The following is a 24,645-nucleotide window of genomic DNA, read 5'->3' as shown; positions in this document are numbered from 1 at the left end:
TTTTAAATCAGGTTTCTGGGAAATGTTTTCCACAAAAGGGGAGGGGGAGTGTGTGTTAATAACAGGGTTAGTGAAAGCAAAGGGGGAGGGAATCCTCTTTTCTGCCAAGGGCCATTGGATATCTATAACACCATTTGCGAGCCATACAAAACTGTCAATTAACAATTAGTCTGCACAGACCTATTGGATTTTGAGTCTCATCTGTGGTTGCCCTGACAGGGCCAAACCAAATGATTTTGCAGGGTTTATATGACTGACGGGCTGGACATCCCCCACCCCTATTTGAATGCCTATAACTCAGGACTGGGTGCTAATTATGGCAGCATTTGAACCAGAGCCTCATCTTTAGAAGAGTTACTTGGGATGTCTGGATAGTGTATCGGGCCGTGAGAGCAGCCCCGGCTCTGGGCAGCAGTTGGAGTTCTCCTGTGCACACCTCTCTGCCTGGGAAAAGGAGCACACCCCGCCACAGTCCCAGCCGGGACGAAGCTGTGGCGGGCAGCAGGCAATACTCACACAGACGTCCGTAATTTGCACTTTGCCGCAACCTCAGGTCCTCAGTGGAGCGGTGCAGACTTGGGCCGGTGGCAGGGCTCCGGGCGGGGCTGCGATCTGGGAGGAAGAACAGAGGCACCTGACTTTGGCAGCCAGGCTGGCGCAGCACAGCCTCCAGATTAGCACAGTCTGGTCACTTTAGCTAAACAAAGCTGGGCCGCAAGACACATGTCTTCCCCTTATGGGAAGAATGTGGTGTGTGCAAGCAAATTAATAGTCTGAACAAGATTACAGAGAAATATCTGAACTGTTGAAAATGAGACAGATACACATCTGATTAAATAGGCAGCAGATACGGCAGACTGCCTGGGTTCATCCCTGCTTCCTGGCTGTGTGGCCTTAGGAAAGTTACTTAACCTCTCTGTGCCTCATCTGTAAACAGGGATGACAAGAACAGTGCCTAAAGCCACGAAATGATGATGAGAATGAAGTGAGTTCTCACAGGAGGCGACTCAGAACAGTGCTGGGAACCCCTCAAGTACAAGCGAGCAAGGGTCGTCTACCTGCTGGTATTAGGACACACTCAGTGCTCTCTGTTCCTTGAGGGTGTTTACTTAGTGACTTTGTCAGCTTTGTTCTGGTGACTGCATTTCTCTGACAGGTTCAGTAGGGCTGGTGTCTCTGGGCTTCTCCACTCAGATCCTGAGGAGGGTGGGGTTTGAGCTGTTTACCCGGGACCATGCAGTCTCCCTTACTGGCCCCAGGCTCTGCCAATCACACAAGCCAAGGCATCCATGGGATGAACTCGCTCCTTCTACCACCTCCATGTGGCTTCTGCCAAGGCTCGTCTCCTCTTGGGGTTCAGTGGGAAACTTTCAGGCCTTTTCCTAAGTGAGTCATCGCTAGCAGCATTTCCCAGCTGCGTGCACTTGAGGATCTCCTGTAGAGCTTTCCAACCACCGTCTCTGTTCCTGGGCCACAACCCAGACTGTCCCGGACACGTTCCAGGCACGTGTGATGGCCCTGTGCATTCCAGGCTGAGAACCAACTCTCTTCCAAGCAATCGTTCTGCCCTGGCAGTGGGGACAGCACTGGAGTGTGGCTGGGGTCCCACAGTCCTGCCAGCAGAGGAGGCTGAGGGAGCCCAGACCCTTAGGACTTCTGCAGATAGACCTGGCCCCCTCGGAGCGCCCCCTCATCACGCTGGCCCACGAGCCTGCCGCCCCCAGCAGACAGCCTGACTCACTTGTGGTGGAGGAGACCGACTTTCCAATGTCCACTAGGGAGCGGTGGATGGGCTTCTTGGTTTGGTGACGGTGCTTCCGCAGGAGGACGTAGCTCACCCTCTCCCGGAGCTCTGGCCGCAGGAGCCCGTCCTCGATCTGCTTCTCAATGACATCATCTGAGTGGGAAACAAACACACCTGGTCCTGGTCTGCGTGCCACAGAATGGCCCCGGGATGGTGGTGGGGGAGTCTTCATCTGTTACCAGTAGGATTAGGAGTGAGCTAAAGGTGGCAGGCGGTGTGGGAAGGCCCTGGCTTTGCCACTAACTGGAAACCTGGACGTCTCACAGACCCTCAGTCTGCTTGTGTACATGTCTCTGGGTGTGTGTGTGTAGAAGTCTCTGCTCTATCGCTCAATGTTATTATGAAGGGTAAAATAAATAGCAACTAAGAAAGTGCCCCAGGTAGCATAAAAATGCCATGTTCAATTTCTTTTCATCCTAAAATGTATTCTTGGGCAAAATACTTCTGGAACATTGAATGGGCTAGTACAAGACTCACAAAACTCTGTAGGTATTTTAAGGCAAGACTCTGTCCCTGTCTTTGAGAGGATAGCAAGAGCGCTGTGCACAGGGGCCCCTGCCTCACCTATGATCTGTGGCAAGGAGCCGCTGTCCAAATCCAGCAGCACTGTCCCCGTCTGCAGGCAGGTGCGAAGCTCGAAGAGGCTGTGCAGGGACAGCGTGGACACGTGGGGCTTGCTCCAGCGTTCACCTCCTTCCTCTACCTTTTCTTCAAACTTTATCCACCTGGAAGGGGGTGAGGATGGGGTTCAGTGTATGGCCAGTGCCCTCAGGAGCCCCCGCCTGGGTCTCTGTAGAAGAGGGCATGTGCCTGTGGGTTCGTGAGGCAGATGTTGTTCAGGTGCTGGTCCTACACTCACAAGCAGAGGGTCTCTTGAGGGATCAGGGATTGGGGGAGGAAGGAGTCCTGGCTGCAGACCTGCGGATCACTGTGTCAAGATGTCAGCCTTGGGGCTGGCACTGTGGCACAGCAGGTTAAGCTGTGGCTTGCAATACTGACATCCTATTTGGCCACCGGTTCAAGTCTCAGGTGTTCCCCTTCTGATCCAGGCTCCTGTTAATAATCCTGGGAAAGCAGAAGATGGCTCAAGTGCTTAGGCCCCTGCCTCTCATGAGGGAGACCCAGATGGAGCTCCTGGCTTTGGCTTGGCCTAGTCCTGGCTCTTGGGACCATTTGGGAAATGAACCAGCTGATAGAAGATCTCCCTCTCTCTCTCTAACTCTGCTTTTCAAATAAATAAAATACTTCAAAATGTCAGCCTCACCTCAGCGAGTAACTTCCATCTATGGTAACTGAAATCCCAAGGGAATATTTTTGGCTCATGACTAATTCTAAAGTTCCTCTGAGAAAGTAAGTGCCTGAAACACTTAGAGGCAATTTAAAAAGAAGAGGAGCAGGAAGGGTCCTGCCCTAGCAGATAGGAAATCTTGCTGAATATCTCAAGTGATTAAAACAGTATAATTCTAACCCAGATACAGAAAGGGGACAGCAGGACCAGAGCAGACACAGCCCAGAGCATCCCCAAGACTTGGGTTTTAATGAGGGAGTTGTTTAAAAGATGATCATCCCAAGAATTAAAGGGTAGGTTCCTACTTTTTGCCAAACACACACCAAGCCCTTCATGGATTAAACTGTAAACATACAAATAAATTCATAAACAAAAATGCAAATATACCTGAAAAAAATATGGGCGAGTACTTGCATTCTTGGAGATACATCCTAAACAAGATGTAAAACTATCAAGGAAAAAACTAACAGATTTGATTACACAAAAATAAAGTGCAAACTTCTATATGATGAAGTCAGTCATAGGTCAAGTTCAAAGAGAACTGAGTCCTGGGGAACACATGTGCAGCGGAACGCTAGAAGGACGGTATTTATAACACAGCACCAGAAGCTCCTTTGAATTGGTGAGAAAAAGTCAAATCACACAATAGAAAGGAAACAGTTCTAGGGCAGGCATGATGGCACAGTGAGTTAGGCCACCACTCAGCAGCACCTGGTTTGAGTCTGGCTACTCTGCTTCTAGCCCAGCTTCTTGTCAGTGTGCCAGGAAAGCAACAGAAGATGGTCCAAGTACTTAGTTCCTGCCACTCATGTGAGAGACCCAGATAGAGTTAGCTTCGGCTTGGCCTAACCCTTCCTGTGGCAACCATTCCAGGAGTGAACCATAAGGAAGTAATATTCTCATTCTCTCTTTCTCTCTTTCTCTTTTTCTCTCTTTCTCTTTTTCTCTCTTTCTCTCTCTCTCTCTCCATCCTTCCCTCCCTCCCTCTCACGATCATTCAGCCTTTTAAATGATCATAAAACAAGAAGGAAAGTGGATTCTTCTGGAAAAAAAAAAACAACTGAAGGAAACACAGGAAAGATGCTCAGCCTTACTAGTAACAACGACAAGTGAAATCACATTCTCCATTTAAGACTGACAACTTCCTGCGTCAGGGAAAATCTGAGGGGTGGCCACTCTCACACAGGCCTGCTTCACATGGGCAGCCTCTCTCAGCACTTGGTGTGCACACCTATTGACCCCGTGGCTCCTCCTCCAGGAAATTATCTCAGGAACATAAGCACACACCTACACCCAGCAGTGAGTATACCAGGACGCTCACTACTTTCCGGTAGGGTGAAGACCTGGAAACCACCAGTTTTTCAGTAGAAGCATGGTTACATTCATTGCAGATGTCCATGCTGTAGAAAGCCCCCAGAGTAAACAAAAATGGGAGGGACACTGTCACCCCGTTTTATTGTGTGTGTGTGTGTGTGCGCGCGCGTGTACTTGTGTCTGAAAGTGTTGCGGCAGGATTTAAGAGAGCTTCTGCTGGGGACAGTCAGTGCAGAAAGAGCACAGTCTGTGGAGCAGACTATTTTTTTTTAAAGATTTATTTATTTATTTGAAAGTCTGAGTTACACAAAGAGAGGAGAGGCAGAGAGAGAGAGAGAGGTCTTCCATCTGATGGTTCACTCCCTAGATGGCCGCAATGGGCGGAGCTGTGCTGACCTGAAGCCAGGAGCTAGGAGCTTCTCCCAGGTCTCCCACATGGGTGCAGGGACCCAAGGACTTGGGCCATATTCAACTGCTTTCCCAGGCCATAGCTGAGAGCTGGATCGGAAGAGGAACAGTAGGGACTAGAACCAGCGCCCATATGGGATGCCAGCGCTTCAGGCCAGGGTGTTAACCCGCTGTGCCACAGCGCCGGCTGGCCCCGACTACTGGGTTTTGAGTCTCCTATATGGGCCTTGGGAAAGTTACTTGAGAGCACCCCCTTTGCTTCCCTCAGGAATAGTAGCAGTATACAGCAAGCAGTGTGGCAGTGGCACACAAGATACACTGCGCTGGTGTTGGCTGTTACGGTAAAAATAAACACCATTACTTTCGTAGTTTTAGAAACAATTACAAAAACAAGGCCAAGTCCTTCAGAACTCACCCAACCGTAAGATGTCATGGTTGACATTTTGATGACTATCATGTACACATGTGTGTGTGCAGGTGCACTAACTACCTTAATGGCACCACAAAGGACCTGAAGGACATGGTACCCAGTGAACATTCTTTCATGTCTACAAGTGGTCATATAGTTTTAAGTTCTTTTTGGTATTCCATTGTATGGAGGTCCCATCATTGATATGAACAGTCCTCATAAACTTTTAGCTTATTTCTAATTCTTTTTTTTTTTTTTTTTTTGACAGGCAGAGTGGACAGTGAGAAAGAGAGACAGAGAGAAAGGTCTTCCTTTTTGCCGTTGGTTCACCCTCCAATGGCCGCCACAGTCGGCGCGCTGTGGCCAGCGCACCACGCTGATCCGATGGCAGGAGCCAGGTACTTATCCTGGTCTCCCATGGGGTGCAGGGCCCAAGGACTCGGGCCATCCTCCACTGCACTCCCGGGCCACAGCAGAGAGCTGGCCTGGAAGAGGAGCAACCGGGACAGAATCCGGCGCCCCGACCGGGACTAGAACCCGGTGTGCCGGCGCCGCAAGGCGGAGGATTAGCCTAGTGAGTCGCGGCGCCGGCCATTTCTAATTATTCTTTATAATAAATAAGGCTGGTTTGAACACCCTTTGCTCCTGCACAATGGGTGAAATTGTGGTAACTGTGCATTTTTACATTTATATCACACTTTGCCAAACTCTTCTCCAGAAAGCCTGTGTCAAGGTACACTCCCACCAATGTGTACAAGACTTCTTATCTCCCTAAAGCCTCTCAAATGCTAGTATTTTCATTCTTCTTCATCATTATTCATGGTAATTGAAAACTGAAACAACGTATCACATTTGCATTCTTCTGGTTAGAAGTGAGGCCGAACATCTTTTTCTTCAATTTCTCCTTCACATCATGGAGTTCTCTGCATTTTTGGTGTTCAACATAGTAATTCCATACATTTAGTTGGGACTTTTAACCAGGTACCTGGACAGGCCTAGAGGGATTAGACGGACACAGGGTGGTGAGATTTGATGAGAGGAGGCATGGGAGGTGAAGACCTGAACCGTGGAGGCTAGAACCAGAGACCACACTGACTTTGGAGACTTACAAAGTTGCTGTTGGCTTGCTTCACGGAGAAATCTGTTTGGGGGAACATCATTTAAATTATGGTAGATCAGGGGCCAGTGCTGTGGCATAGCGGGTAAAGCCGCCGCTTGCAGTGCTGGCATCCTATATGGGTGCTGGTTCAAATCCCAGCTACTCCTCTTCCTATCCAGCTCTCTGCTACAGCCTGGGAAAGCAGTAGAAGATGGCCCAAGTCCTTGGGCTCCTGCACCCATGTGAGAAACCTGGAAGAAGCTCCTGGCTCCTGACTTCGGATCAGCTCAGCTCTGGCTGTTGCGATCAGCTGGGGAGTGAACCAGCGGGTAGAAGACCTCTCTCTCTCTGGCTCTACCTCTCTCTGTAACTCTGTCTTTCAAATAAATAAAATAAAAGACTGAATATTTCTGACAAGTTCCCAGAGGGCACCAAGGCTGCAGATCCAACGACTGCATTTTAAGATCCGGCCCTAACAGGGCTGACGTTCTGGTACATCGAGTTAAGCTGCCACCTGCAATGCTGGCATCCCATATGAGTGTCTGTTGCTGAGACTCCTGGCTGCTCCATTTCTGATGCAGCTCCCTGCCAATACATCTGGGAAAGCAGCAGAAGATGCTCCAAGGACTTGGACCCCTATCATCCATGTGGGAGACCTGGATGGAGTTCCTGGGTTCTGGCTTCAGCCTGACTTAGCCCAGGCCTTAGTGGCCATTTGGGAGAGTGAGCCAGCAGATGGAAGATCTCTTTCTCTGTCTCTCCCTCTCTCTCTGCAACCCTTCCTTCCTTCCTTCCTTCCTTCCTTCCTTCCTTCCTTCCTTCCTTCCTTCCTTCCTTCCTTCCTTCCTTCCTTCCTTTCTTTTTGACAGGCAGAGTGGACAGGGAGAGAGAGTGAGACAGAGAGAAAGGTCTTCCTTTGCCGTTGGTTCACCCTCCAGTGGCCTCCGAGGCTGGCGCACCGCGCTGATCCGATGGCAGGAGCCAGGAGCCAGGTGTTTTTCCTGGTCTCCCATGGGGTGCAGGGCCCAAGCACCTGGGCCATCCTCCACTGCACTCCCTGGCCACAGCAGAGGGCTGGCCTGGAAGAGGGGCAACCGGGACAGAATCCGGCGCCCCGACCGGGACTAGAACCCGGTGTGCCGGCACCGCAAGGCGGAGGATTAGCCTAGTGAGCCGCGGTGCCGGCCTCTGCCTTTCAAATTAATAAAATAAACCTTAAAAAAAGATCCCACTCTAGGATGACGAATCTTAAATGTAGTAGTTGTACATAAGAACATCAAATCCCAGATGCTTTAAAATCTTAGTGGTTAGGTCATTTGCTAGGTCAATTTACATCATAACATCTAGAGTTGGACCCAGGAAAATGTCCTAACATTTTTTGTTTTAATTTATTTTTACTTTTTTAAAGGTATTTATTTATTTATTTGAGAGGTAGAGTTACAGACAGTGAGAGAGAGAGAGAGAGACAGAGAGAAAGGTCTTCCTTCCATTGGTTCACTCCCCAAATGGCCACAAAGACTGGAGCTGGGCTGATCTGAAGCCAGGAGCCAGGTGCTTCTTCTTGGTCTCCCACATGGGTGCAAGGGCCCAAGGACTTGGGCCATCTTCTACTGCTTTCCCAGGCCACAGCAGAGAGCTGGATTGGAAGAGGAGCAGCTGGGACTAGAACCGGCACCCATATGGGATGCTGGCGCCACAGGTGGAGGATTAGCCTACTGCGCCACAGCGCTGGCCCCCAGGAAACTGTCTTATAGACTGTTCTGGGTAAAGTTCCTAACTTCAGGCTCAGAGCCTAAAATAACAATTAATTCTAGTCAATCTTGTTCTCTGTTTTAGTACACAACAAATATCAAATAGGCGGGGCTGGCACCGTGGCTCACTTGGTTAATCCTCCGCCTGCGGTGCCGGCATCCCATATGAGCACCAGGTTCTAGTCCCGGTTGCTCCTCTTCCAGTCCAGCTCTCTGCTGTAGCCCGGGAGTGCAGTGGAGGATGGCCCAAGTGCTTGGGCTCTGCACCCCCATGGGAGACCAGGAAGAAGCACCTGGATCCTGGCTTCAGTTCGGCGCAGCTGGCTTCAGATTGGTGCAGTGTCGGCTATGGCGGCCATTTAGGGAGTGAACCAGTGGAAGGAAGACCTTTCTCTCTGTCTCTCTCTCTCACTGTCTGTAACTCTACATGTCAAATAAATATCAAATAGGCATTCAGCTTCTTGAGGACAGTGCCACCGTTTCCCCTCTGGCACCCCCTCATGGTCCCGTGCCCAGATCAGCCCTCACTAAGTACTTGTTCCCTCTAGCTGGAGGGCAAAGAGACCCCCCCAATCACTTGGGGTGAAGTCTGGCTATGAGGAAATGATGGGGGGAAAAAGAGCTTGAAACACATTTAAGTAGACTTTAAATACTCAGAAGGATTTAAGTAATGAGCATCCCAGGTCCAATAAAATCACCAGCGCAGATGCAAAGACCGGCAGGGAATGAACTGACCTGGTAGAAGTGTACACTATCAACTATGAAATAGTCTTGTAAAAAAGTCAGGAATCAGATAAGCCTGGACCCAACTATCAGTTTATAAGAAAGACAGGGGTTAGAGGAATGTGTTAACACTGAAGAGATGCCATGAGCAAAATTCAGAGGGTAGGGCTGGGTGTTTGGTATAGTGGTTAGGCTGTCACTTGGGACATACCTTCATTCCACACCAGAGTGCCTTGGTTCATGTCCTGGCTCCAGCTTCCTGTTACTGTGCACCCTGGGAAGCAATGGCTCAGGAGTTGAGTCCCTGCACTTATGTGGCAGACCTAGATTAAATTCCTAGCTTCTGAGTGCGGCCTGTTTTGGGCATGTGGAAAGTGAACCAGAGGATGGAAGAGCTCTTTCTGTCTCTCTCCCTTTTAAGTAAATAAAAATAAATTTTAAAAAGTTTAAATTCAGAGGCTAGTGCTGTGGCATAGCAGGTAAAGCTGCTGCCTGCAGTGACAGCATCCCATATGGGCGCTAGTTCGAGTCGTGGCTGCTCCACTTCCGATCCAGCCCTCTGCATGGCCTGGGAAAGCAGCAGAAGATGGCCCAAGTCCTTGGGTCCCTGCACCCACATGGGAGACACAGAAGAAGGTCCTGGCTCCTGGCTTCGGATTGGTGCAGCTCCACCCATTGCGGCCAATTGGGGAGTGAATCAGCAGATGGAAGACCTCTCTCTCTCTCTCTCTGCGTAACTCTGACTTTCAAATAAATAAATAAATAAATAAATCTTAAAAAGTTTAAATTCAGAATAAATAAATCTTAAAAAAAGTTTAAATTCAGAATGTAGAAAACCATACAAAAAAAAAAAAAACACCATGAAATTTCTTCAATAACGACAACCACAAAGAAAAACAATGTAGATTAAAAACAACTGGGGTGTGTGTGTGTGTGTGTAGCACTATGGCACAGAGGGTTAAGCTGCTGCCTGTGACGCCAGCATCTTATATGGGTGCCGGTTTGAGATCCAGCTGTTCCACTTCCAAATTCAACTTCCTGCTAATGCACCTGGGAATACAGCAGAGGATGGCCCCAGTGCTTGGGCCCCTGCCACCCAAGGAGGAGACTCAGATGGAGTCTCGGGCTCCTGGCTTTGGCCTGGCCCAGCCCTGGCTGTTGAAGCCATTTGGGGAGTAAACCAGATGATGGAAACTCTCTACTCTTTCCCTCTCTTTTGGTCATTCTGCCTTTCAAATAAAGAAAACATTTTTTTTTTTCAATATTATTTAAGGGAGTAGGCATTTCGCCTAGTGGCTAACATGTTCCACATCAGAGTACCTGGATTCAATTCCTGGCTCTGGCACCTGACTCCAGCTTCCTGTCAAAGCAGAGTCTTGGAGGCAGCAGTGTTGGCTCAAGTAATTGGGTTCCTGCTGTCCACATGGGAGACTTGTACTGCGTTCCCTGTTCTGGATGCTGTCGGGGAGCAAACCATCGGAGAAGAACACACGTTCTCTTTCTCAAATAAATACCAATTCTTTTTTTAAAAAAGTGACTTAAGAGGTATATCCCTCAAATGTAGTGACTGGATCAACTGAATAGAAAAAATATATATGAGGTGATCTGGAAAATATAGATACTGCCTGGATAATTTGAAGAAATTAAGGAATTCCTGCAATTCCTTTTTAGATGTGACAGTGGTATTGTGCTTTGTTAAAAAGAAAGAGGCCTTATCTTTCAGAGATGTATACTGAAATGTTATAAATGGAAGGATATGGTGCCTGGGGTGTGTGTCAACCAGGTCTAGTGTGTCCAGCATGGTGGGTGGATTTCCAGGAACAAGGCTGGCCATAATTAGCTGGCAGCTGTTGAAGCTGGGGTTCATTCCACTACACACTACTTTCTATAAGTTTGAATTTTCCATAATCAAATGCTTAAACATTTTCCAGATTAGATAAAGGAATAGGTTCTCTAAGAAGGTTCAGGCTGGGGCTGGTGCTATGGCATAGCAGGTTAAGCAGCTGCCTGCGACACCAGCATCTCAGATGGGCACCTGTATGAGTTTCAGCTGCTCCACTTCTGATCGAGTTCCCCATTAATGTGCCTGGGAAAGCAGCAGAGGATGGCCCAAGTGCTTGGGCCCCTGCACCCATGTGGGAGACCCAGAAGAAGCTCCTGGCTTCCACCTGGCCCAGTCCTGGCCATTGTGGCAATCTATTGCAGCCATCTGGGAAGTGAACCAATGGATGGAAAATTCTGTCTATCCCTGCCCCCTCTTAACTCTGCCTTTCTTTCTTTCTTTCTTTTTTTTTTTTTAATATCTTTTTTTTTTTTTTTTTTTTGACAGGCAGAGTTAGACAGTGAGAGAGAGAGACAGAGAGAAAGGTCTTCTTTTCCGTTGGTTCACCCCCAAAATGGCCGCTATGGCCGGCGCGCTGCGCCGATCCGAAGCCAGGAGCCAGGTGCTTCCTCCTGGTCTCCCATGTGGGTGCAGGGCCCAAGAACTTGGGCCATCCTCCACTGCACTCCCGGGCCATCGCAGAGAGCTTGACTGGAAGAGGAGCAATTGGGACAGAATCTGGCGCCTCGACCAGGACTAGAACCTGTGGTGCTGGCGCCGCAGGCAGAGGATTAGCCAAGTGAGCCACAGCACTGGCCCAACTCTGCCTTTCAAATAAATAAATTAAATAAACAAATTAAAAAAAGAATGCTCAGGCCAAAGGTTTAGAAACTCTTGGGAAGCTGGATGAAATGGTTAATGTGTAATCCCAATCAACTCACTGCAAAATGACCTTTACACCACGGTTGGCTTCAAAAAGTAGGGTATTAGAGTTGCAGAAGCAGGTCAAGTGGAAAGAAAATCTCCAGGTTGTGGAAGAGGACTTGCAGGGATTTGGCTGAGACTAGGGCCGTGGGAGAGCCTCCCGCTCTGAGTGTGCCAGAGGAGGGCGCAGCTGCCTCTCTCCGTGTTGGGATGGAACTGGGCCTCTGAAAGTCACATGGCACAGAAAGCAGCTCTCAGTCACGCAAAGGGGGCTCCAGAACTGAAGCCTCTTCTGTGCCTGGTAACTCGGTCACAGAGATGATTAGAGGCCGCTGCTGCTCCATTAACAGCAGGAGCAGGAGAGTGCGTCAGGGGGCTGGCTATCCGTGCAGCCACAGAACCCAACACTCACACCACAGCACGTGAGAGGCGGCAGCTCTTCTTCAAGAAGGATTTGGAGAGGGATGAAATCCTCAGATAGAAACTTAAAATGATAACCCCCATTGATGCTGCACGGATTCGGGTAAGTTCTAGCCATTCTCAGCCTTGGCTGCATTTGGAGCATCTGAGAGCTTTTGACAAATTCCCAAGCCCAGGCTCAACCTCAAGCTGATTCCTTAAGAGTCTCAGGGGACTGAGAATCAGACACCTGCATTTATAAAACGGAAGACACCAGGGGCTGGCACTGTGGCATGGTGGGTAAAGCCACCGACTGCAGTTCTGCCTTCCCATATGGGCGCCAGTTCAAGTCCTTGGGCCCCTGCACTCACGTGGGAGACCTGGAAGAAGCTCTGGCTCCTGGTTTCAGATCGGCGCATCTCTGGCCGTTGCAGCCAATTGGGAAGTGAACCAGCAGATGGAAGACCTCTCTCTCTCTCTGCCTCTCCTTCTCTCTCTGTGTAACTCTGACTTTCAAATAAATAAATAAGTCTTTTAAAAAAATAAAAAGGTAGACACCGATCTCTTGCAAAACAAGGAGGCCACTGTGGTGTGTGGATAGATAAGGGTAAAATACGGAGAATATAAACATTCTGACTGGAAGGGACATCCCTTCTGTTTACACTTATTTTATGTATTTTTTGTTCAAGTTTTAGAAACATTTATTTATTTATTTGAAAGAGTTACAGAAATAGAGGGAGAGAAAGAGATCATCCATCTACTGGTTCACTCCCCAGATGGCCACAACAGCAAGGGCTTGGCCAGGCCAAAGATAGGAGCCAGGGTCTCCCACGTGGGTGGCAGAGGCTCAAACACTTGGGCCATTTTCTGTTGCTTTTCCCAAGCCATTAGCAGGAAGCTAGACTGGAAGTGGAGCAACTGAGATACAAACCAGCACCCATGAGATGCTGCCATCAAACACAGTGGATTAACTGCTACGTTACAATGTTTGCCTCATATCATTAAATTTTTTAAAATTTCCCCAGGACATCCTAATTTTAAAGATTTTTAAAAAATGTAACTTCTGGAGAATGCAACATTCAATGTTAAGGCTATGTTGCCTCCAAATGTTTAAATATTTTATTATTTAAAAGATTTATTTGAAAGGCAGAGTGAGAGAGATAGAGAGATAGAGGGAGAGCAGGAGAGAGATCTTCCATCCTCTGGTTCACCACCTAATAGTTTCTGGCTTCTGATTTCAGATCGGCGCAGCTCCAGCCATTGTGGCCATCTGGGGAGTGAACCAGTAGATGGAAGGCCTCTCTCTAACTCTGCCACTCTATAACTCTGCTTTTCAAATAAATAAATAAATAATTTTTTTTAAAGAACTACATTGTGGGAGCCGGCATCACAGCGTAATGGATAGAGCCACAGCCTGTAATGTCAGCATCCCAAAGGTGCTGGTTTAAGTCCCAGTTGCTCTACTCTTGATCCAGCTCCCTGCTAATGTGCCTGGGAAAGCAGTGGAAGATGTACTGAGTGTTTGGGCCCCTGCACCCATGTGGGAGACCCAGAAGAAGCTCCTGGGTCCTGGCTTCGGCCTGGCCTGGCCCTGGTCGTTGTGGCCATCTGGGGAGAAAACCAGGGGATGGAAGACCTCTCTTTCTCTCTTTACCTGTCACTCCCTCTCTCTGTGACTCTGCCTTTCAAGTAAATAAACCTTTTTTTTTTTTTTACAGGCAGAGTGGACAGTGAGAGAGAGAGACAGAGAGAAAGGTCTTCCTTTGCAGTTGGTTCACCCTCCAATGGCCGCCGCGGCCGGCACGCTGTGGCCGGCGCACCACGCTAATCCGATGGCAGGAGCCAGGTACTTATCCTGGTCTCCCATAGGGTGCAGGACCCAAGCACTTGGGCCATCCTCCACTGCACTCCCTGGCCACAGCAGAGAGCTGGCCTGGAAGAGGGGCAACCGGGACAGAATCTGGCGCCCCGACCAGGACTAGAACCCGGTGTGCTGGCGCCGCAAGGTGGAGGATTAGCCTAGTGAGCCACGGTGCCGGCCTTCAAGTAAATAAATCTTTAAAAAAAAGGATGTATTGTTTTAAAAAAAGAATTACATTGTGTACATTTGTTTCTTATATGAAGTTAGGTTTACTCACCTAAAATTGTAAAGTATAGATCCACACTAGGGTCTCTCTGTGGTATCACTGATAGTGTTTTGTTATTTTCTCTTCCTACTCCATCACTCATTGCTGGAAAGCTTACAAAGTACAAATACATGTTTTGCTTTCTGTCTAGGGTCTGTTTATAATACAGATTCATTTCTTTTTTTTTTTTTTTAAGATGTATTTATTTATTTGAAAGGCAGAGTTACAGAGGAGGAAATAGAGAGGAATCTTTCACCTGCTGGTTTATTCCCCAAAGGCTGCAACAGCTGGTGCTGGGAGAGGCTGAAGTCAGGAGTTTCTTCCAGGTCTCCCACATGACTGCAGGGGCCCAAGCACTTGGGCCATCCTCCACTGCTTTCCCAGACACATTAGCAGGGAGCTGGATCAGAAGAGGAGCAGTGGGGCTGGCGCTGTGGTATAGTGGGAGGAGCCACCACCAGCACTGCTGCTATCCCATGTGGGCACTGGTTAAAGTCCTCGCTGCTCTTCTTCGAATCCAGCTCTCTGCTGTGGCCTAGGAGGGCAGTAGAGGATGGCCCAGGTCCTTGAGCCCCTGAACCCACGTGGGAGACTTGGAAGAAACTCCTGGCTCCTGGCTTTGAATCAGTGCAGCTCCAGCCACTGTGGTTATCCGGAGAGTGAAACAGCTGATGGAGGACCTCTCTCTCTCTCTCTGCCTCTCTGTGACTCTGCCGTTCAAGTAAATAAATAAATCTTAATTAAAAAAAAAAAAAGTAGAGCACCTGGGACTCGAACCATTGCCCATATGAGATTCCAGCATCACAGGAGATGGCTTTACTCACTACACCACGATGCTAGCCCCAGATTAATTTCTTTTCTTTTCTTTTTTGACAGGCAGAGTTAGGCAGTGAGAGAGAGAGAGAGAGAGAGAAAGGTCTTCCTTCCATTGGTTCACTCCCCAAATGGCTGCCACGGCCAGTGCGCTGCACCAATCTGAAGCCAGGAGCCAGGTGCTTCCTCCTGGTCTCCCATGCGGGTGCAGGGCCCAAGCACTTGGACCATCCTCACTGCCTTCCTGGGCCACAGCAGAGAGCTAGACTGGAAGAGGAGCAACCAGGACAGAATCCAGTGCCCCAACCAGGACTAGAACCCAGGGTACCGGCGCCGCAGGTGGAGGATTAGCCTAGTGAGCCACGGTGCCAGCCCAGATTCATTTCTTAAAGTCAATTTTTCTCCATTATCTAGCAAAGCTATTTATCTTAATATCGATTCCTATCAGGACCCTGAATTTCCCAGTAGAAACATAAGGCCAGTGAAAATACACATTTGAACCAGTTGTCCATATGAGATTCCAGCTAGCATCACAGGAGGTGGCTTTACTCACTACACCACGATGCTAGCCCCAGATTAATTTATTTTCTTTTTTGACAGGCAGAGTTAGGCAGTGAGAGAGAGAGAGAGAGAGAGAAAGATCTGCCTTCCGTTGGTTCACTCCCCACTCACTTCCAGTGCTGCAGGTGAAGCCTTAACCTATTACACCACAGTGCTGGCCCCCAAATATGTAGTTTTAATCAATGGTAGAACAACTTATTGCATTATTTCATACTTTTTTTCAGTTTTATGTAATATGAATTAATGGAATAAATTGTAAGAATGAGCCAGAATTTCTGAAGTTTCCCTTTTGAAAGACTTGCCTTCCACAGATGATTTCTTGATGCCCGTGTCAACTAGAGAATATCTAATGATTCCTCAGACATCTCTAAGGAAATTCTCTTTCTCTCTCTCTCCACCTCTCCTCTCTCTGTGTAACTCTGACTTTCAAATAAATAAATAAATCTTTTAAAAAAAAGATAAGTTGGTCTGGGATTTCTATATTAGCCTTTGTGAACTCAGTGTTAGCATCCCTCGACATAATCACATTTAGAACACTAAAATGGCAAATTTCTGAGTCTGGACTGGGTGGCTACCTCCAGAGGCCTCTCGTGCTCATTACCCCTCTCAGTATCTTCTAAACTTGTGCATATTGACCCTTGATCCATACCTGCCTACTCAGTCTTTAAAAAAAAAAAAAAAGAGATTTATTTACTTATTTGAAAGAGTTTTGCAGAGAGAGAAGGAGAGGTAGAAAGAGAGGTCTTCCATCCGATGGTTCACTCCCCAGTTGGCCACAATGGCTGGAGCTGCGCCGATCCAAAGCCAGGAGTCAGGTGCTCCTTCCCGGTCTCCCACGTGGGTGCAGGGGCCCAAGGACTTGGGCCATCTTCCACTGCTCTCCCAGACTATAGCAGAGAGCTGAATCAGAAGTGGAGCAGCTGGGTCTCAAACCGGTGCCCATATGGGATGCCAGTGCTTCAGGCCAGGGCGTTAACCCACTGCGCCACAGCGCTGGCCCCAGACCAACTTATCTTATGGTGAAATTTATGATGGATCATTATAGGGGTGGCTGTCATCCTCCAGCCCTTGCATATACAGGTAGGCCAAATTGTCATTGCAAAGCTGCTAAATATAGAATCAGAAGGAGGCTCATTAGCTAAATTATTCAAATGCTTAATAGGCTCAGCATAAGAGGTCTGGAATTTTCCATCTTTGCAAATGAGCTCTGCCTGGAATTGGAACCAGACAGGTGAGTCTCCCTAACTTAAGACAGTTCTGGAATGAACCCCACACTAACTCCCTGTGATTCAAAGTTATATCTGGGGCTGGTGTGGTGGTGTAGCAGATAAAGCTGCCACCTGCAGTGCTGGCATCCCATATGGATGCCGGTTTGAGTTCTGCTGCTCCACTTCTGATCCAGCTCTCTGCTATGGCCTGGGAAAGCAGTAGAAGATGGCCCAAGTCCTTGGGCCCCTGTACCCATGTGGGAGACCTGGAAGAAGCTTCTGGATCTGCATTGGTGCAGCTCTGGCCATTGCTGCCACTTGGGGAATGAACCAGCACATGGAAGACCTCCTTCCCTCCCTCCCTCCTTCCCTCCCTCCCTCCCTCTCATTTCCTCTCCCTCTCTCTCCCTCTCCCTGCCTTTCAAATAAATAAATAAATCTTTAAAAAAGAAAGAGAATTGGGATGACGAAGAGCCATCTTCTGTGGGATGGTCTCTTGATTTGAGTAGATTTAACGTCTTTCTGTTGAGGTCTGGCCAATGGTGAGGGACCAGCAGAGGAAGCCAGCTGCAGAAAAGTAAGGAACATGCCTCGAGAGCAGCAGAGAAAGGGGACAAGCCCACTTCCCAGGGCCAGCCCTAGCGATCGGACTGCCCCTGTGCACCATGAAGTCACCTCAGTGTTCTGTTGATATTCCTTTTAAATAAGGTAGCTTGAATGGGCTTCTGTTACTTGCAGCTTAAAATATCTTGACAATGACAGTGGCATTTCTCTCCCCTTTGAGCCTCACACATGGTTCCTGACAGCTCACCTGAAAACAGGCTGTGGGAGGTGGAGCTGGACAAAGCACATGGGGACATTTGACTTTAGCACAAAGTGCTGCTGCCAAAGCATTCTCAAAGGGGAAACTATTCTTGTGGCATCTTGGGAGTCTGACCGCTCTGATCCTAACAGGATGGGAGGCACAGTCACCAAAATCAATGTGTTTTGATTCTGAATTGTACAAAGCAACAGTAGAAAGATGTTATTAAGACAGTCTGAGAAATCTGAATCTATACTGAATTTCCAAACATACTAAGGAATTATTTTCAATTTTTTAGGAGATAAAAAGGCATTGTAGTTGTGAAATCTAATTTCATAGAGGTGAGTGCTGAAATGTTTACAACATCTTAGGATTGTCTTCAAAGCACTCTAGGGGTGAGTATTTGGTGCACGGCTTGGAACACCCACGTGCCACATTGGAATGCCTGGGTTTGGGTCCTAGCTCTGCTCCAAATTACAGCTTCCTGCTATCGCATACCCTGGGAAACAGCAGGCAATGACTCAACAAGTTGTGCCCCTGCCACCCACTTGGTAGATTCAGCTAGAGTTCTTGGCTCCAAGCTTTGGCCTAGCCCACCCTCAGCCACTTCGGGCATTTGTGGAGTGAATCAGCAGTTGGGAGCTTTCTCTCTGTCTCTCTAATAAATAAATATCCTAGCAAAAGTGAATAACAAAAGGAAACCCCAGAAAGCAAGCAAAAAATGTAGATGATGATAAAATATTCATTACTGGTGAAGCTAGGTGATGGGTGCATGAGGGTTCATTGTACTATTCTCTCCACTTCTTGCATCTGAAATTTTTCAGGGGTAAATCAAGTGAGGTCTTGGCATGGAGGCAGCCTGATGGTGGCTTCCTCCCCTCCTGGTAACTGCAATTGATGGAACTCTCCAAGAAGGCCTTCCACTGCAGGGGCAGGGTTGGGGGGTGGTCCCTCGTGCTGACCACCCTTCTACAGTTCTGAGGAGCTTCCAGCCAGTCACGACTTCCAGCCATCTGAGAAGAGCTCCCCACCACCTCTCCTCACTTCACTACCTTTCCTACCACACTCACTGCCAACTAACCCACTCTTAGCATCCTGGGTCAACCATGTAGTAGACTTGCATTATTGCCCGGCTGATAGTGTGGCTGCTGCTTCCCCAACATGCACAGGTCTCTCATGCAGCAATTACTAAGTCTCTGGGGGCTGGAAGTGTCTAGCACATCTGCATTCTGTGTTTACACGGCTACCAGATGAGAAGGCTGGCTGGAACCCAGGGCTTCTGAGGCCTCAGGGGAAACTTGTTTTCTTTTACTTGGACTTCATCCAGGTTCTGATCCCTATTTTTTATAAAAAACAAAAAAAAACCTTTTCCTGCTATCCAAACATAAGCCTCAGTTATCAGTGCTTGACTAGTGGAAAGAAAGGGAAGGGCCAAGTTAAGATACCAAACGCAAAAGCAGTTTGATAATGACACATAGTGTGATTACTCAGACCAGTAGGTCACAGCAGGTGGAAGTCAACCTTAAAAAAACCTTCATCTGACTACAGAACCCATGCACGACTGCTCTGCATAAAACAGGATGGCCACAGGGCCTGGAGCTGCTTCCCCGGCTCAGGCATACCAGCAATCCACAGCTCCTCCAGTCTGCGCTTCCACTCCCATCTCTCCCGCACATCAGAGAACAGCCCCGCACTCACTCAGCTCCCTGCTAGGAGCCCCTGCATCTACCCCAGGGCCCTGCTCATCTAGCAGCCTCTCTCAGTTTCTTGGTTCTTTAACCCACTCTCTTCTGCTTCCTTCCTATCTCTCACAATCAGAAACAGAAACAGAGGACCTCCCTTGACCCAGGTTCCCCTGGGAAAGGAGTTCCGAAGAGTCCGACCAAAGCCACCTTCTTCCTTCCTTTGACCCTTCCCTCAGCCTGCTGCCGCCTGGCTTCGGCCCAGTCCTCCCGAGACGCCTGGCAGAGCCCCATCCCTGGAAGCTCTGCAGTGCTTCCCCCGTTCATGGGCCACTCCCTGCATCTTGAATGTCCCTCTGCCCCTGTTTCCAGAAGAAGCGCTCTTGTTCCTTAAAGGCTGGAGTTCCTGGGGAGTTCCGTCCTAGGCTCTCTTCTCACCTCAGCAAACTTACCCTTCTCTGTGAGCTTCACTTCCATCCAGATGCTGATGCCTCACAGATGTTATTTTTTTCTCCACTGAACTCCAGAACCCCTGGCCACTGCATATCCCCACCTGGGTTTTCCTCAAATAGAACCTGTCCAAACGGAACTCTTCATCAACTGCCCTCAAGACACAACAAAATATGCCCCATACAACAAGACCTTACTACCCTTTCTGTTTCCCAAACTGCTACCAGGCGGTACCCACTTCTCAGGCTGGAAAGCTGAGTATTCCCTCAACTATCCTTCTCCCGGACATGCCATTTGTCATCAAGCCCTGTCAATAGCACCTGCTAAATTATGTCTCAAACCCACCCCACCCTTCCTTCTCTCCCCAGAGCCAATATCTGAATCTTGGCTTTCATCTCCCTGGACCAGCCTCCTAACCAGCCAAGTCTTATCTCCTTTTATCCACCCTACACACTAAAACCAGACCACCTCTCTCAAACACATTATCCTGTCCCTTTCCCACCTCAAACACTTCAGTGGTCCTCTGAAGCTCTCCGCATCATATCCAAGACCTGTAGGGTGGGTCCTGCTACTCCCTGACTCTCACTCCGTAGCTTGGCCTCAGGGAACGTCTGCGATTCCTCTTTGTGTCTGGCCTCTTCCAAGGGTCTCCCCCCTCCCTCTCTCCCTTCCTCCCTCCCTCCTCTGCCTCTCTCCCTCCTTCTCTCCCTTCTCCTGGCTACCTCTGACCCATCCTTCAGGTCTCAACTTCAACACTCCTTCCCCCAGCAAGCCTTTCTGGACACCTCCTGCCTGGGGGAGGTGCCTCTGCTCTGTGCTCTCATAGCCCCTCCGTCACCTCTGTGCCCTTTTGGACTGGGAGCACAAGTGAGCAGGGACAGCATTCGCTGTGCTTCATTCTTTTTCCACCTAGGGCTCACAGCTTACAGACAGGAAGCATTTGGTAAATATTAGTTGAATTAATGAATGAAGCTTGTTGACTTCTTCACTGGGAGCTGTCAGTTTCCTACTCTGCTTTATATAGAGAATGAGCAGCTCTGGCCCCATAAGCTTGATTCCTGATGGGTGGCGAAACCAGAAGGCCAGGGGTTCATTCTGCCCCATGCCAAGAGGGTGTGCACAGGATCTAAACGGGAGCCTTTTTAGGGCTGAGCCAAAAAATTCATGCTTTCTCCTCTCTCCTTCCTGGGGTGAGAAAGCATCGCTGCCTACTTGTGGAGAAAACGCATTGATCTGGTCTGAGCCAAATAAGCTGACCCACTTCTCATGCCCTCTTTCTGTCCTGTCCTGGTCACTGCAGGAATGTTCTCAGAGCATGCGCATCTCCTAAGCAGCTTCTGGCCACTGCGTGCTGTCTTTCGGTCTGCTCTGAGCTGACCAGAGGTGGCTTGAATTTGGAATTTGCTTTCAGAGCTCTTGGAAGGCACTAAGCTCTAGTTATTTTTGAGTAACCCTAAAGGGCCCTCCACATTTGGATGGGTTCCAAACTGTGTCATTCTCTTTCCCACCCCTCCCTTTGTAGTCAGGGGGTAGTGGGCTTGAGAGAGCACAGACTTTTCTGGATGGATTGCTCCCAGCGAGGGGTCTCCTCCACTCCTCCTGACCCAGCCCTCCCTTCTGGCAAGGTCATTAACAGGACACAGTCAGCTGCATTTCCCTCATGGGAGCTCTACAGAGACAGAGTTAATAAAAATCTATCTTGCTAACAGCCTGCCCTCCCAGCATTGATCACATTAGAAACGATGCCACACACACAGTCCCCATTATGTGCACGGGGCAAGGCTCAGCAGAGCTCAAAAAGCCATTTAAATCCGCCCAGGAGTGACTCCTCCAAGGGCCTGAAACATCCCCCAAACTAATAACCCCCGACAAAGCACCGCCGGGGAAAATTCCTTTCGGATTTGAGATTTTCACTCTGTTAATCTCCTAACTCAATAAAGCAAACACTCCCTGCAGCAAATTAAATACTTTCATTAAAGGGTCCTCTCCCCCATTCTCTTTGATATGGGTCTTGATGGACCCACAGCCTTCCCATGGCTGAGTGTCTGCGAGGGGGCTGTCCCCCATTCCCTGTCATTCTCTCCTGTTACTTCAGGGAAACTCAGAACCCACCAGGGTTTGCTAATTTTTAGGTTCTGGAAACTTCTGAGACCTATGGCTGCCCTGAGTGGATGCCACAGCCCGGGCCAAGGGAAAGGCTTCCCTTTCTTGTGTGGGAGTGACACCCCCAAACGGGTGGACCCAGTGTTTGCTGCAGGAGGGCCCAACAAAACTGTCTCTGCCAAGGCAGACCTGGCCACTCCCTTCTTCCAACTTCACGGCAGGCCTGCTGGTCACACTGTGAGCAGCTGGCTGGAAACCAGATGGGGCTGGCTGCAAAAGAGGCTACAGGAATGCAGGAATGTAAAGCGAAAGACCCTCAATCTCCTCTCCTCTCCTGTTTCCTGCCCCCAGGTTGGCCTACAGCTGTTCTTCTCTGGGCTGCCTGGGATTGGGTTCAGCCATTGTAACTTTTGGCTACCACTTTCGGGATTAGTTTGAGCAGACTACCCCATGGCCCTCCCAGGACTCCACATGCTGATCTCAGAAAGCCTGTCTTGTAGAGAAACCTATTACCTCATGCGTAGCAATGGCCCGGACCCCTTTCATATTTAAGGAGGTGCCTCCCTTCGGAAACCCTCTCATCCACATGTCATCAGTGTCCTCTCTGCGTCATAGTGCAGAGGGCCCTGTGGATACACAGCCAGAGAACAGAAACAGGTATGTTTTGTCTCTGGTGACTGAGGGTTCCAGGGCCTCGCTCTGCAAGGGTTCCATTTGTGTGTGATAGGCTCTCATCTTGGGTCTGGTCTTCGCAATTATTTCCAGGGGTTCTGGTGCAGATCCTGCCCAGGGTGAGGAGAAGACACTCTTTTCCTCTTGAGCCTCTGAGAAGCCCCTTTCCAGTGGTCCTCTTCTCTATTCACCCCCAGGGCAGGTAGTGGCTTCAGACCCTAGCCTCTCAGGGACATTAAGCCATGGAAGCCCAGGCTGGCCCTGGTCATTTGAAATGTCCTGCTCCATTGGGGCCAGCGCCGTGGCACAGCAGGTTAACACCCTGGCCTGAAGCACCAGCATCCCATATGGGTGCCGGTTCGAGACCTGGCTGCTCTACTTCCAATCCAGCTCTCTGCTGTGGCCTGGGAAAGCAGTAGAAGATGGCCCAAGTCCTTGGGCCCCTGGACCCACGTGGGAGACTCAGAAGAAGCTCCTGGCTCCTGGCTCCTGGCTTTGGATCGGCGCAGCTCTGGCCGTTGTGGCCATTTGGGGAGTGAACCAGTGGATGGAAGACCTCTCTCTCTCTGTCTCTGTCTTTCCTCTCTCTGTGTAACTCTGACTTTTAAATGAATAAATAAATCTTTAAAAAAAAAGAAATATCCTGCTCCATCTTGTCACCCCTAGATACATGTCCTGGGCTCTACAGCTGTCCTTATTGCTCTCTAAAACCAACTTAATCACCTCCAGAGCTATGTCCCCCCAAGAAGTAAAAGCAGAGTCCCTGGAAGTTGGAGGAGAAGGGGGAAGTGGCTGAGAAAAGTGGGGGAAAGCATGACAAAGTACATAAGCCTCAGGCAGGGAGAGCAGACAGGCCTGGGCTGGAACCCAGACTCAGTTGCCTGCATGCTTTGGCCATAGGTATCTATACCTCAGTATCCTATCTGTAAAATGGGCACAATAGTCCCCGCCTTCTCTGGGACACTGTGCAGTTTGAACAAGATGAAACTGTGAATTAGTTAACATGGTAAGGGTCAACCAGAAGGCTGATGGGAAGAGGCTCCTCAGCTTCCACACAGGCACAGGGCCCAGCTGCGGCCTGCAGGGTTTTGCTGGTCTACCCAGTGGCCTTTCTCCAGAGAGCCCTGCAGAGGAATGGATATAGAATCCTGGAGAGGTACCAGGAGTCAAGTGCAAGCTCGTCTGGCTCCGCACAGCAGATGGGTAGAACCCTGAGGGAGGTGGGTGAGGGAAGAGTCCAGGCCACAGGTCAGCTGCCAGGCTCTGGTGTCAGAGTGGCCCTAGACATCACCAGTGCTGGGTGCAGCCAGGAGTTAGTCCATGCATTTTCAACCAAGGCACTAGCTGCCCCCAAGGGGGCCAAAACGGATCCTTAGGGGAGTGAAACATTTTAGCCACCACAACGGCTTGAGGCACTCCAAAGTGCCTCAACCTATCTGACAAATCTTATTCCTTAGCATTTAATTTCTCTGATTAGAAAGATATTAAGTCTTAATTTGATAAGTTAATTTAAATCAAAATAATTTTTATGTAGGGGGTAGGGTGGGGCACAATGCAAAAAAGGGTGCTGTCTTCCAGACTGAGGGTCCTTCCAGGACCCATACACCACCTGTCCTCCTCCTTGGGCTCTCAGAAGAATTTGGCAATTCTGCCCAGCCCAGTTCAGTTCAGAGGCCACTCTGTCACAGGCCCTGGGGACGTGGGCAGCACCAACCACTCCTTACCCTGACTCCAGGTTCTGCTCCAGCCTCCCAGCCCTCCTGATCCTTCTACCATCCCTACTTACATAGCTTTCTGCCCTCCCCTACCCCTTTCCTCGATGACTGAGTCTGTAGCTCCACTCTGCCTGCCCAGCCCTAAACTCGCCAAATCTTTGTATTCAGTGGCCCATTAGACCTCCCCATCACTTTCTCAGACTCAGTGTGCCTGGCACACATTCTCCCTCCTGCAGGAAGCCCTCCCTGTCTACTCCCAGGCTGCTGGTACTTATGGTTAGAACCTTGTGACACTAAAGAATATATCCTTATATTATTCTCTGAGGGTCTCAAGGTAGACTGTTCTGCCTTCCCACTTGGATTTTAATTTCTTTGAGAATAAAGACGAAGTCATATGCTTCTGTCTGTCCCTAAGTGTTCAATATAGTACTGGATGCCAAGGATGGCAAGTGGGAGGGTTTCTGTGAACTAGGAAGCTCCCTGGCAAAACTCAAGGCATGAGGTGCCCTTCCCAGCAGGAGGGCCAGCTCAGCCCTCACCCCAGAGAGACTGCACCTCCCTCCTGGGGTTTC

General features: G+C 49.2%; 1 protein-coding gene across 3 annotated transcripts in view; it reads right to left on the bottom strand.

The window, feature by feature from the left end:
• SLC4A5 (solute carrier family 4 member 5) overlaps positions 1-24,645 on the bottom strand; it is a 93,575-nt gene that overhangs the window by 44,450 nt on the left and 24,480 nt on the right. For all 3 annotated transcript variants that reach the window (XM_089326286.1, XM_089326285.1, XM_070068888.2), the window contains 3 exons: positions 2,369-2,529; positions 1,742-1,897; positions 517-612 (listed from right to left, as the gene is read on the bottom strand). In XM_089326286.1, coding sequence (XP_089182412.1) covers positions 517-612; positions 1,742-1,897; positions 2,369-2,529 — 413 coding nt within the window. The remainder of the gene's footprint in view (positions 1-516; positions 613-1,741; positions 1,898-2,368; positions 2,530-24,645) is intronic.

Source organism: Oryctolagus cuniculus, chromosome 2, assembly GCF_051225735.1.
Source record: "Oryctolagus cuniculus isolate XC-2025 breed Fujian yellow rabbit chromosome 2, ASM5122573v1, whole genome shotgun sequence".
NCBI classification, from domain to species: Eukaryota; Metazoa; Chordata; class Mammalia; order Lagomorpha; family Leporidae; genus Oryctolagus; species Oryctolagus cuniculus.
The sequence above is the reverse complement of the archived record's forward strand: the minus strand, read 5'-3'. Positions and strand labels throughout refer to the sequence as shown.